General features: G+C 40.8%; 1 protein-coding gene across 2 annotated transcripts in view; it reads right to left on the reverse strand.

The window, feature by feature from the left end:
• Positions 1–13,783, reverse strand: part of Fbn2 (fibrillin 2) — a 214,579-nt gene that overhangs the window by 48,528 nt on the left and 152,268 nt on the right. For both annotated transcript variants that reach the window (XM_028777147.1, XM_028777146.1), the window contains exons 31-36: positions 9,619–9,744; positions 7,469–7,591; positions 5,099–5,221; positions 4,365–4,490; positions 1,161–1,283; positions 98–220 (exon numbers count right to left, since the gene is read on the reverse strand). In XM_028777147.1, coding sequence (XP_028632980.1) covers positions 98–220; positions 1,161–1,283; positions 4,365–4,490; positions 5,099–5,221; positions 7,469–7,591; positions 9,619–9,744 — 744 coding nt within the window. The remainder of the gene's footprint in view (positions 1–97; positions 221–1,160; positions 1,284–4,364; positions 4,491–5,098; positions 5,222–7,468; positions 7,592–9,618; positions 9,745–13,783) is intronic.

Raw genomic sequence — 13,783 nt, forward strand, 5'->3', positions numbered from 1 at the left:
AACGAATTATAGCAAATACATATTATAGTTCATTGTCAAGAGAGTTTAAATATTCAACTTTTTGTGGTCCTATTTATTTCACTTAGTTTTCACTTACCAACGCAACCCACGCCAGTGGGGTTCAGCTGGAAGTCAGGCGGGCAGTTACACTCATAGCGACCAGGCGTGTTCACACATAGGCCATTGACACAGTTTATGGGATCTGCACACTCATCGATATCTGTGAACATTTAAGATGCCCGTGTTAGCTTCTTTACTTCCATATACATAATGCCATTCCAAGGCATTGAGTGGGCCTTTTCCCCAAGTTACTAAAGATCATTGTGAAGGACTTAGCTAAGTGATGATTAAGATTTGTCATAAACTCAAAATAGGTTCTGTAATGGTAAGGATTTTATGTATGGGTGGTACATGAATGCATGGTGCATCTCTGTCTCTCTGTCGCTGTCTCTCTCTGTCTCTCTCTGTCTCTCTCTCCCTCTCTCTCTTTCTCTCTCTCTCTCTCTCACTCTCACTCTGTGTGTGTGTGTGTGTGTGTATTTGTGTATATTTGCAGAGTTGCAGAGTGTAAGGGGAAACAACAGGATTCTACTATATAGTCCTGACTCACTTGAAATTCACTATGTAGAAAGTCCTGAGACTCATAGAAAATTATTTTTAACAATAGATATTTTTAACAATGTCATTTAATATCCTATTATATAAGAAATAACTAAAAGTTACAATTCTACAGAAGAAAAATTATCTGCTTAAAAAAAGAATAAGACGCTCCACAAGCTCAGAATTGCTATTCAGCCATATAGAAGTTCACTGAGAGGCATAGACTCTAGTTAATTTTAGTATAGGATGACTTTTATCTTCTAGGTTGTTTATAGTAAATTTTATAAAAAAGTAAGAATCACAATATATATGTGAAACTTCACACATATACATACATATGTAATTACTATTTTTGTTTTAAATAATGAAGCTGCTTATCTAAACACAAATAAGTTTCAGAGTAGAAAGTAAATGTACCAGAGTGTACCTTTTTTTTTTTTTTTGGAAATATGCACAGCCTACTGTACAGAGCATTCAAGAAAACTTTGAGGTGTTTATATGTTTAGCATGTAATACTGGTGCCAAGAGACGAGAACACAGTTGATCCTGGCTGTTATTACCTGTACAGTTTCCTCCTGTCCTGTCCAGTTCATAGCCATCATCACAGATACAGTGAAACATCCCAGGCAAATTGTTACATGTTCCAAAGACACAGATGTTTTGGAAGGAGCATTCATCAATATCTGAAGACAAAAAAAAAAGTCATCTCTTGTTTACACAGATATTTAATGGTTTTAATATGTAACAAATGAATTTTTTAAATTCTCAGATACTTATAAGCAATAACATTTCCTCTATCTTTTCTAGATAGATAGTATAAATGGTAAATATATTTTATCCACAACATAAGAAAAATATAAAACAAGTACTATTTTGCCTCAATGGATATCTTATCGCTCCTCCTCCCAACCCCTTCTGCAGTGTTAGGGACCTAACAGAGATTCTCACATGCTAGGCAAGTGCTTTATCACTGAGCTACACTCCAGACCTCTGAATTTATTATTATAACTGTTTGGATTACAATATACTCAAATAGGAAAAAACAGCTTAGGCAGTATTAGCAAAATACACAAATTAAACGCAAACCCATCAAATGATTGAAGTTTTAAAAAGCAAAAACAAATGAAAGATTCTACATAATTAGGACAAACAGTACATATTTTATAATTGGCAAATTGAAATATAAAATTATGTAACACTAGATATTAACTATATTGGTAAAAGATTTTTTTAAATACTTTTAAGTTTTCATTTATTTTATAATCTCACCTATTACCACAAAATCATTTATAAACACTTAGAGAATACTGTTCCCTGTACTATGAAAATATACAGTTCAGTTTATACATTTCTACATATTTTATTAAAATACCTCTACTAACAGAGCTGGAGATGTAGCTCAGCAGTTAGGACTGTACTGCTCTTCCAGAGGACCTGAGTTTGGTTCCTAGCAGCCATCCCGAGGAACTCACAACCACCTCTAAATCCAGCTTCAGGGATTTGATCCCATCTTCTGGGATTCATGGGCACCCACATTCTCATGCACACATACCACCCTACCCCACAACACACATGTCCACATAATCAGAGATAAAACTCTAAAATGTATATTTCCACCAAAACCAGAAGTTCAGTGAATAAAGCTATTTCATGAGGCTGAAGCCCAAGGGCAATAAGTATGAAGCTATCACTCTTGCACACATGTGTAAACAAAGGCACAACACAGAGTAGAAACAGAGCTGTAGAGATAATATATTTGTGCCCACAAAAGAGGGTGGAGATCTTAATATGTAAACTGCCCAATAATTGAGAGAATGCAGCCCACCCATAACATTTTAAGCTAGCTTAGAAAAGTCATTCTTTTTATAGGAAATGATTCTTTATGAATGATCTTTAAACATTACATTTATTTAGTGTGTATATGTGTGTGTATGTGTGTGTGTGCGTGTGTGCATACATGTATGTGTATGTCATGCCTTATGTGTGGAGGTGAGAGGACGATTTGTGGATTAGCTCTCTCCTTCCACCATGGGGGTCCCAGGGGCAGACCCCATGCCATCAGTATTGTTAGCAAGCACTTTACTTGGTGAGCCATTTTTCAAGTTCCATAGACGAGGCATTTCACACTGTTATTTTGAAACAGTTGTATCTTAGATTTAAAAGGGTCTTCTGGTCATTTAAAATAGTTACCCCAATTTGTTTTAACAATCTTAGGTTTAAGGTGTGGTTCAAGTTGTGTTCAATGTCCAGCTACTATTCAAATGTATCTTGTCTTTTGCTGGGACAAGAAAGCTGTCCTCTAGGGAGAAAGAGCAATGATTTCCTCATGAAGATTGCAACTAAACTATTGGAAGTCTGTGGGTGGAGAGAGAATGGTGTCTTCTTTTCAAGCACACACTTTACACTTCACTGAGCTTTATCAAAAGCATCCCATTTACTCTAGTATGGCATCTTTATCAGGGTAGGGTATGTAGAAACACTGCCTTGATACGATTGATCAGTACTCAGAAATCCAAAGGATACAGAACGTGTTGCTAACAAATCAGAAAAGCATGCCATCTTCTGATGTCCTCCATCCACCACATGCACAGAGATGCAATCCCTACCGCTGAATAGTTATGTAGTCCTCTCTGTTTCTCAGGCATAAGGCTTGTCTTCTGGCTTACTTCTGGGGGTGGGACAGGGTGAGGTTTGGCTTTGGGCTTCCCCAGTACAGTTTGTGTTTGGTTGACATTGATGATGCATGCGTTCGTCTGTGCTGGTACTTGCCATTTCCTTCATACTATGATAGAGGAAGAGCCTGAGATCTGTTTCATTTCATCATCTATGCCCTATAGTTAGCGTTAGGGGGTAAGGGAGAAGAGGAGGAGTCCAAGTTGAAGTTGAGGGGGTCACCTTTTTTTTTTTTTTTTTTAAATGTTTTTAGGGTTTGTGTGACTGACAAATTTTGTTGAAGCTCCATGGTCTCACAATAAAACTAACTTCATTCATCATTCGTATTGTATGTCGATGGCCCAAACCCCATGTGATATGAATTGAATCTCTAACTGGAGAGAGAGAATCCAGTCCCCCCACCCCCCCGGACAGATAGCATTCCGGACACTAAGGGACATTTTTAGGAAAGAGAGAAAGGTTTGTTTTGCTTTACTCCTGAGCAGAAGTGACCAAGTCCTTGATGGAGAGGCTCCTAGTCTCAGATGTACACACCACAGAGTCAAACACAAAAGGAAATGCCCGAGACAAGCTACTTAGACTGTGCTGAATGTGACAAACACTGACGGCTGAAGCAGGCAATAATTGATTGCCACTTAAAAACTGAAGAGGGGTGTTGTATGTCATTCATTGAGTGACAGGAGAGGAAATAAGGAAATTGTTTTGAAGGGAGAGGAGGAGGAAGAGGAAGAAGAGGAGGAGAAGGGGAGGAGGAAGAAGAAGAAGAGGAGGGGAGGAGGAGAGGGGGAGGAGGAAGAAGAAAAGGAAGAGGAGGGGAGGAGGAAGAAGAAGAGGAGGAGGGAGAGGAAAAGGAGGAGCAGGACCAAACTTCCAACTATTGGCTCTTGGCCAGAAAAAATTCATAAGAGATGAAAGCCAGCCTCCTTCTTTACTCATTCCACAAAATAATCCATGCTTAAATGGGTAGCTTTTATATGTGTAGCACGTGTCGTGCAGTCTCCTTCCAGGTGGAGCCGGTTCCAGCCCCTTCCGTGGTTTCCTTCGCTGTTGCTGATCCAACTGGAAAGTGAATTGGAAGCTTGGTGACCCACCTTGGCAGGACCTGCTGTCTGAGGCTGGGGTGAAGCCCATCTCACACTCGCAGCGGTAAGCTCCCGGGACATTCAGGCACTGCCCATTCTCGCAAAGGTTTATGTTTTCTGCACACTCATCAACATCTGCAGAAGAAGAAGACATCTCTGTTAAGTTCCAAGTTTTGCCACACATTCCCCCCGCCCCCGATGAAATCAGTTTTAGTGGCAGGAATTGGTGTCCATTAATACGAAGCAACAGCTGACCCCATTCGGTAGAGTTGGGATGTGTGGCCTGAGGTCAGAGATCAATGACTTGCATTGAGAACACTCAGCTAGAAAAAAAGTGCTGCTAAGGTCACTATTTTATTCCTATTTTAAGATGAAAAGGGCTGAAGCCACACAGGCTACTCATGTGCTGAGGTTTACAGCAGGGGAAGCCGGGAGATACTGTGAACCCCGGGTGGTGTTATCCAAAGCCTGCGTTTTCCTGACCATTACTTTATAAAGCTGTAATAGATAATGACAGTCATTAAGAGAACAGGAAGTGATATATGCCATTACATTAACACATCCACCAATGTCACAGAAACCTTTGCAAGTTTCTGTGTTCAATGGATAAAAAAGGTATGTGCCCATTTATATAGGTCAAGCATAAATACTGCAACAATCACTTAAGCCTTCTTAAAACAAGGAGAACATACCTGGTGTTCTGAGATGGACACATGGAAGCACACCTCGGGTCTGTCACTCACCTGAGCAAGTAAAGCCGTCTCCCGTGAAACCCTCCGAGCAGGCACATCGGTATGAGCCTGGGGTGTTGACACACTGGGCGTTTATGCTGCACTGGTGGGTTCCGTTCGCACATTCATCCAGATCTGTGTGGCAAGAGAGCACAACCAAGAAGATCAGAGATGAAGATGGCACACTCCAGTGAGCGGGAAGGGTTTGACATGTGGAGATTCTGAGCCAGTCCAAACAGACTTCAGTTTAGTTTATCTGGAAGGGCACTGCTTAAAGTCCCTAAGATTTTAGGTTCGTAATCCAAAAGGTTCATGTCGTAACTGTGGCCCCTGCTACTGATTCAAGTGTTGTGAGAAGTATTTAAGGAAAACTAGACTCAGATTTCACTGTGACCTCCAGCTATCATGGCTTTTACTACTGCTTCCTTTATTGCTGGAAGAGGATTTGTTTAAGATAACAATGATCTTCACAAGAGAGAATCAGCATATAGTTTTAAATTTCTTTTGTAAGAAGGGAAGAGAGATATAGTTCTTGATCTTATAGAACTAACAGGCTGTAAGGAAAGATGGATGTCAAATACAGAAAAGAAAGAATTACGTGTTTTTCTATGTATTACTAAGAAGGTTACAGAAACATTGAAGAAGTACGTTTTAGTCAGCCTCAGATCCCCTCCTCCAAGGATGAGGAAGCATGACCTCAATGAGCAGGAGAAAAGATGGCTTCTCACAGAGAGCAGCACACACAGGGCCACTAAAGAGAAAAGGTACAGGATATGGCATTACAGCAAAGCACAGTACAAGGGACAGGGCAGTGTCAGCTGAAGCTAGAAAATGCTGCAGTGACTTGGAAACTGGGGTTTCTCCTAAGGTGAGTTAAACTGTGAAGAGGCTTAAGGGTTCTGCCACTTTAAATATTTAAATAGCAGGAGGATCATGGAGTGAATATGAAGGAGGGAGGGGGAGAAGGAAAGGGAGAGGGAAGAGGGAGAGAAGGGATGGGGTGAGGATCAATCAAGAGAGATGGGGACAGAAGGAGGGGGGAGCAGGAGGGGAGCAGAGCAGGTAGGGGGAGCGAGGGAAGAGGAAGCAAATGACTGAGCATAGGATGAAGATGGAGAGGAGGAACTGGTATAGGAGTATAGGTGCCTCAACCCTGTAATCTCCTTATGGGGCTGGCAGTCATGTGATAGTTAGCCAGACTGACAAATTGTCATGAAGAGCCTAAATGGGAACAAAATAACAACAAAATCCCCCAAACCAAAAAAACCTAAACCAACCAACCGAAATCAAAAACCCAAACCAAAACAACAACAATAAACCAGCAGGCACATGGGACAAGAAAAGAAAAAACAAAACAAAAAAAGACAGGAATGAGGACAGGCATGGAAAGTCATGAGATTATGCTAGCTGGGATGGCTGGCCTGGAAACGGGCTTCCATTAGACCCGGGGGAAGCCCGGCGTAGGGTGTTACACAGCAAAGTCATTTGGAAACTATGATGATACATATTCTGTAAATTGGCTTTAAATATTTGACAAGTATGAAACACTTGGCAGGATATGCAGGTTTTATTCAAATTAATTCACATTATTGGTGAGAGATATTAAGGGTGCCTGTTTTAATCCTTACTGTGGGCCCATAAGCTTTTACTGCGACTTCGTCATGGGGAGGTCAACTCAGACAGCTTTTTTTTTCTTTCTATTTTAAATTGACCTGGGTAATTGTTACCACCTGGAAATATTCTTTAATGTTACAGCACAAGCATATTAAACATTTCTATGAATGACACCCAGGGTATAATCCAGTCTTCTGCCTTGGGGCTCTACAGTATTATTAGGCTTCAGCTCAAGAATTGCAGAACTCAGGGAAAAAGATTTCCCTATTCCCCCCTTTCAAGTTAGACTTCTTGGAACTCAAGAAAATACTCAGTGTTGCCTGCAAGAAGGATCCTATTTGCTAAGAGCTGTTTGCTTACTCGCATCCCAAGGCCATGTGAGATACCCCTCTGTGTTCTCTATTGACTTCACTGGCTCTCACCCCACACTGATGGCTCTGGGTAAAGACCAGGAAAACACATCAAGCTGTTTTTCACATTACAGCTGTTTAGATCACTGGCTGCACATCAAATAATTTTTACCGAGCAACATGCATGAAAAGGCAGATGCCAAAGCATCCTGTTGTAATTGGACCATTTATATTAAGGGCTGAGGAAACACTCAGGCAGGAATGATCCCTACGACCAAAGGTAGATTTGATTTATGGGAGACTAAATGGACAGTGAGGAGCGTGTTCCTGCTGGAGGTGTGTGGGCCAACAAGTGTGCAAAGAATCGTCGGTAACGACACTGGCCCTTCCAGAAGGGTCTTTCTGCCTGCAAACTCACCAATGCATTTGATGCCGTTTCCCACCCAGCCTTCTCTGCAGCTGCATTTGAAGCTTCCGGGGACATTCAGACACGAGGCATGCATGTCGCAGTTATGGGCGCCAATTTCACACTCGTCCACATCTGAGAAACCAGGGTTAAGAAGAGAAAGGTGAAGGAGAGAAAGCATGAGCTGGTTAATTCTACTTCCAAGTACGTTTCTGAAAAGACAACCATTTAGGATAAACGCGGGACTGTACCAAGAAAGCACTAATACTGCTTTTTGTCTTTAATTCTTTTTTATTCCAGTAAGACATAAAACTTCATGACCAAACAAGCCCTTACAGGAACTTGCTAGCCATTTCTTCCTTGAATGAGAAAGTGTAGCTGTTGTCCCTGGATCTAATTGGCAGGCCCCACATGTCACAAGGGCCTGGACAAAACTCTGTGGGAAGAATATGGAGACACGTATTTCAGGAGAGATTTTTCGAAAGACTCTGCTGTTCCTTTCTATTAGTATTTATCACATATTTTTGTGAAGATAAGGATGACATTAAAAGAAAGCCACCCTTCATTTTAAAAGTCACTACCATAATGTGGTTCAGTGGTACAATGCTTGCTTAACATGTGCGAGCATCTAGGTTTAATTGCCAGTACAGCACACACAAATCAAGACGGTATATATATTTAGAGGTTTGTAAATGGTCACTCATGTGTATGCTTCTTTTTTCTTTCTTATCTGAGAATATGTGAAGAATGTTCTCTGTGGATGTGATTTGGAAGATGACCAGTGCTTTCCAGCATGTGTTTATGTTCATAACAATTATACAGGAATGCACATGTGTGACTTACTCAGGTATATACAGTCATGTGCAGCCTAATGACAGTTTGGTCAATGGCAGACCAAGGACATTATAATGGCCCCCTAAGCTCACAATACCTAGACATGGAGCTGTGCTTGAATAATTATGCATTTTGATGTCAACATGGTGATGAACTCATCTAAGGGTCCATTTCTTGCAACGTATCCCCACTCTAAAGCAATACACGATTGTGTGGATGTATGAATACATAACATATACGCTCATACAAGCTAGGTAGGTACTGTCCCCTAAAGCTTTCTAGAACGCGATTTGTGTGTTCTAACAGCTCACTGACTGCAAGCTGCCACTGCTGAATGGGTACTGCAGACTCTACTGGATTCTACCTTCTTTTTTACTAATGATCACAGAACAGACCTGCCCACATCATCTTGGATGGTCAGCTAAAGGGTCTGCTGTAGCCGGGGCTCCTTACTGATGCCTGGAGCAAAATTCCACACAGGGAACTTAAAGAGAGCATGCAAGGAACAAGTAGCTCACACCTTAATTGACATTTCCTAGTCCCATCAGTACTCGAGGGATAAAACTAAAGAGTAAAAAAGGAGATAGAAGAAAAGTGCATGGAGTGAACAAGAGGAGTGAAGAGAGGGAAAAAGAGAGAGGTAACTGGAGACAGAGGGGAGAAAGAGTAGAAGAGGAGAGAGGGGGGAGGAGAAAAAAGGGGTTGAAAACCCACTGAAGTAAGGCAGTAAAAGTGCAAATAGAACCTTAGGATGTGTTATCAGTTTAACATTGCATGTCAAATGAAACTTTGGATCTTTTAAGCCACTGGTTCTCAACTTGTGGTTCATGATCCCTTTGGCATTGGCATGACCCTTTCTTTCATAAGAGTCACCAAAGACACTGGAACACACAGATATCTATATGATGATTCATTAACAGTAGCAAAATTACAGTTATGAGGTAGCAACAGAAATTTACGGTTGGGGCTCACCACAATATGAGGAGCTGTATTAAAGGGCGGCAGCATCAGGAAGGCTGAGGACCACTGCTTTCATTTCCTACTTTACACGGGTCCTCCACTTGGGCTGCCATCAAGCCGAGCAACTGAATGATATTGCAAGATCCACCAGAAGCAGGGCAGACTTACCACTCCTTCCTCCCTGCTGGGTGGCTCAGGAAGTGTGCACCTTTGCGACAATGCATGGTATAGCTAAGAGCAAGTTAACAGATCACACTGGCAGGAATTTCCTGCTTGGCTGGGTCTTGGGATGCTGAATGCTGGAATGATATTAGCCTATGAAACCTCTGAGGCTGAAGCCAAGAAGATGGACATGGTTGGAATCCTACCTGTGCATCCTGTGGTTCCCTTCTTCACTGAGTATCCCAGCTGGCAGTGGCAAATGAAAGAGCCCTTCGTGTTCTCGCATTCCCCAAACATGCAGATGTTGGGATTCAAGTCGCACTCATTCACATCTGGAAAATGCATTGTATGGTCCAGTTACTATTGTCTATCATCGTAATTTAAAAACCACCTTTTAAATTGAATGTTAACACAGGGCTGAGATGAACCAACAACATTTAAAACATAGTTCACTTGAAAGATTAGTCTTGGCAGATCCCAGGAGGCTGCTCTGCATCCAATCTCACAAAACCCAGAGGAAATGGGCCTCCCAGGAGCTCTACTACTCAGGCAGCATCTTAGGTAAGAAAACAGCAACACCTGCCCCAAACAGGGAGTAACTGGGACCCACTAGGACCCAGGAATGCACTCCTGGCCCAGAGCACTGATTCCTTTTGGTCTTGGTCCTAGCACTGAGCAGATCTTGGGCCCCAGCTCTAACCCTAGTAGTAACACCCACTCCACACAGTTCTGAAACAACCAAGATAATAGGAAAGACAGGCTCCAGTAAGAGACAGGACAGGTAGCACTAAGGTGATCCAGATGGTGAAAGGCACGCACAAGAACATAAGCATCAGCAACCCAGGGTACTTGGCATAATTAGAACCTAGTTCTCCCACACTAGAAAGTCCTGAATTCCCTATATCACCAGGAAAGCAAGATTAAGATTTAAAATCACTTCTCATGATGATGATAGAGGACTTTAAGAAGGACATAAATAACACTCTCAAAGAATTTGAGGCGAACACAGGTAAACAGTTAGAAGCCCTTAAAGAGGAAACACAAAAATCCCTTAAGGAATTATAAGAGAACACAACCAAACAGGTGAAGGAACTGAACAAATCCATCCAGGACATAAAAATGGAAGTAGAAACAATAAAAAAATCACAAAGGGAGACTACCCTGGAGATAGAAAACCTAGGAAAAAAATCAGGAGTCATAGATGCAAATATCACCAACAGAATACAAGAGATAGATGAGAGAATCTCAGTTGCAGAGGATACCATGGAAAACATTGACACAGCTGTCAAAGAAAATGCAAAATGCAAAAAGTTCTTAACACAAACATCCAGGAAATCCAGGACACAATAAGAAGATCAAACCTAAGGATAATAGGTATAGATGAGAGTGAAGATTCCCAACTTAAAGGGCCAATAAATATCTTCAACAAAATTATAGAAGAAAACTTCCCTAACCTAAAGAACAAGAAGCCCATAAACATACAAGAAGCCTATAGAATGCCAAATAGATTAGACCAGAAAAGAAATTCCTTCTGTCACATAATAATCAAAACACCAAATGCACAAAACAAAGAAAGAATATTAAAAGCAGTAAGGGAAAAATGCCAAGTAATATATAAAAGCAGACCTATAAGAATTACACCAGACTTTTCACCAGAGACTATAAAAGCCAGAAGATCCTAGACTGGCATCATACAGACCCTAAGAGAACACAAATGCCAGCCCAAGCTACTATACTCAGCAAAACTCTCAATTACCATAGATGGAGAAACCAAGATATTCCATGACAAAGCCAAATTTGCACAATATCTTTCCACAAACCCAGCATTACAAAGGCTATTAGTGGGAAAACTCCAATACAAGGAGGGAAATTATATCCTAGACAGAGCAAGAAAATAATCCTCTTCCAACAAATCCAAAAGAAGATAGCCACACAAAGATAATTCCACCTATAATAACAAAAATAACAGGGAGCAACAATCACTGTTTCTTAATATTTCTTAACACCAATGGACTCAATTCCCCAATAAAAAGACATAGGCTAAGAGACTGGATACGTAAATAGGACCCAGCATTTTTCTGTATACAGGAAACCCACCTGAGTGACAAAGACAGACACTACCTTAGAGTAAAAGTCTAGAAAACAAATTTTCAAGCAAATGGTCCTAAGAAACAAGCTAGTGTAGCCATTCTAAAACTTCCAGCCCGAGAACACAAAGGGAGGGACTCATGGCTCCACCTGTATAGGTAGTTGAGGGTGGACTTATCATCAGTGGAAGTGAAGGGCCTTGGTATCCAATAGTTTGGACTCCCTAGTGTTGGGGAATTTGAGAGCAGGGAGGCGGGAATGGGTGGATGGTGGGAGCACAACTTCATAGAAACTCCCAGAATAATATGGATTAGATATGACAGAGACAGGCCACGAGAAGACTAGATTCCAGAATTCAAACAAAAATATCTTGATATTAAAATTTGTTTTGAGAATTGTATATTGCAGAATACACAGCCTTGGTGTATCTACTCATCAAGCAAGCTGAACAGACCTGCTCAAACCTCTGATGTCCTGGAATCTCAGCTGAATGCAGTGAAGACACAGATGTCAGAGGCTTATCAATTTACTCTTCCCCTACCCCTCTTCTAATATCTCAACGACCATAATCAGCTTGAAGAAGTTAATGAAGAGTCGGCGCCCCTATTCCCTGGGTTTAGGGACTGAGGTGGTTAATATTGAGCTTTCTTTCTAGGGAAAAGTAGTGGTTTTGTTGGAACAGGGAGGAATAGCTAGGATTTATTGCACAGCCATAATGTATTGGTAGAAATCTGTATAATCATTATTAAGCTGAAGTTATAATTTCTTAAATGGTACAAAATTTACTTTGATTTCAAATTTAAGGTTTTCACTGGTATGAGTTTCTTATTGATATAGAAGTGAGATTAATATTGTTACTCTCATAGGCATTGTGCCTATATAACACATTTAGGAATACAAGGCTTAGGCCCAGTCTTTCTTTAACCTTTCTAACTGATTTTTGAGATGGTTAGCCTGTGAGTTAAGGGCCTAGAGCAAATTCATGGCTCTGAGTTTATTGTTAGGGTGTTTTCTATATTTTATTTAGTTATAGCTGAGAGGAGTTAACAGACAGCAGTCCAGATTGCCTTACATGGATAGTTGGTTTTCAAAACGTCAGAAGTCCACAGAATTGACATTACAAACATTTCTGTATTAAGGTTCATTTTGATTAGAGACCTATCTGCTCCTGACAGCTTCCTGTCTTAGATTCTAAGAAGATACTGAGCGTCTTTGGAGTTACTCCAGTTGTGGTAAGACAGCTACGAGGCAAGAATGGCCTCTTTTCATCTACAGACAAATTACTGTGGAATAGTCAACTGATTATATCTGCCAAGACAGAGTAATCAGCCCTTAATAATTCTGCATCACTAGGTCTGTCAGATGATCCTGGGCCAGAAGATCGGATGCTCCAAAGTTTTGTAGTATAGGGACTGTCCAGGTGTGCAGTGATCTCTATAAATTGGCTAAGTTTTAGAAGCTATGCTTTGTGCTTCCCATAATTTCAGTTAATTCGGTCATTTTGGATTTCTGACGGGGTTGAAGACTTATAGTCTCATAGCCAATCCCAGCTATTTACTTTGAGAGAAAAGACTTGAGAGGATGGTTTTCAGCTGACATTCATTCTAAAGCCAAGAAAAAAGCCAGGTTCAGAACTAAGTCTTTTAGCTGGGAGAGATGACAGAGGTTCTGGTTAGTCAACAAAATGATGGACTGGGTATTAGGTCTATCTTGTACCTTACTGATACAAATTGGTATAGTTATGCTCTAATTATATTTTGAGAGAAAAGTTTTATCTTAACAGGAAGGGTGATATGTAGGAGGTGCAATGGTGGGAGGAGTAAGGAGAAGAAGAGGAGGAGTAAGGAGAGGAGGAGGAGCTAGGAGACAGGGTGGGGGGGGGCATGGAGACTGTCTCTGCCAGTCAAAGATAGTTTGTATATCTAGGTTGGGTATTGGGTTACACTTATGATTGTATGGGTATCTTGTTATTACCAAACTTATAAAGCCTTTGATTAACATTTAAAAAAATAAATAAAAATAAATAATAATAAAAAAAGAAAGATGTGTCTTGCAGGGTAAATACTTATGTACTTTTAAAGGGTTTCTGAAATAATCCTTCCTTCTCAGATTTTGCAGATCTGGCAAAATGGCTTGGATTTTCAAAGTAATACTGGAAAAGCCTTCTTTCCATGTTTATGTGAGTTCATGCATGTATCAAATCAGCATTTGATGGATAAGAGTGCTGTGACATGCTATCTATCCTCTGCCTGTAAGGTGGGTATCACATGCATGGATTCACAG

The sequence above is a fragment of the Grammomys surdaster genome, unplaced genomic scaffold, assembly GCF_004785775.1.
Source record: "Grammomys surdaster isolate TR1022 unplaced genomic scaffold, NIH_TR_1.0 278, whole genome shotgun sequence".
NCBI classification, from domain to species: domain Eukaryota; kingdom Metazoa; phylum Chordata; class Mammalia; order Rodentia; family Muridae; genus Grammomys; species Grammomys surdaster.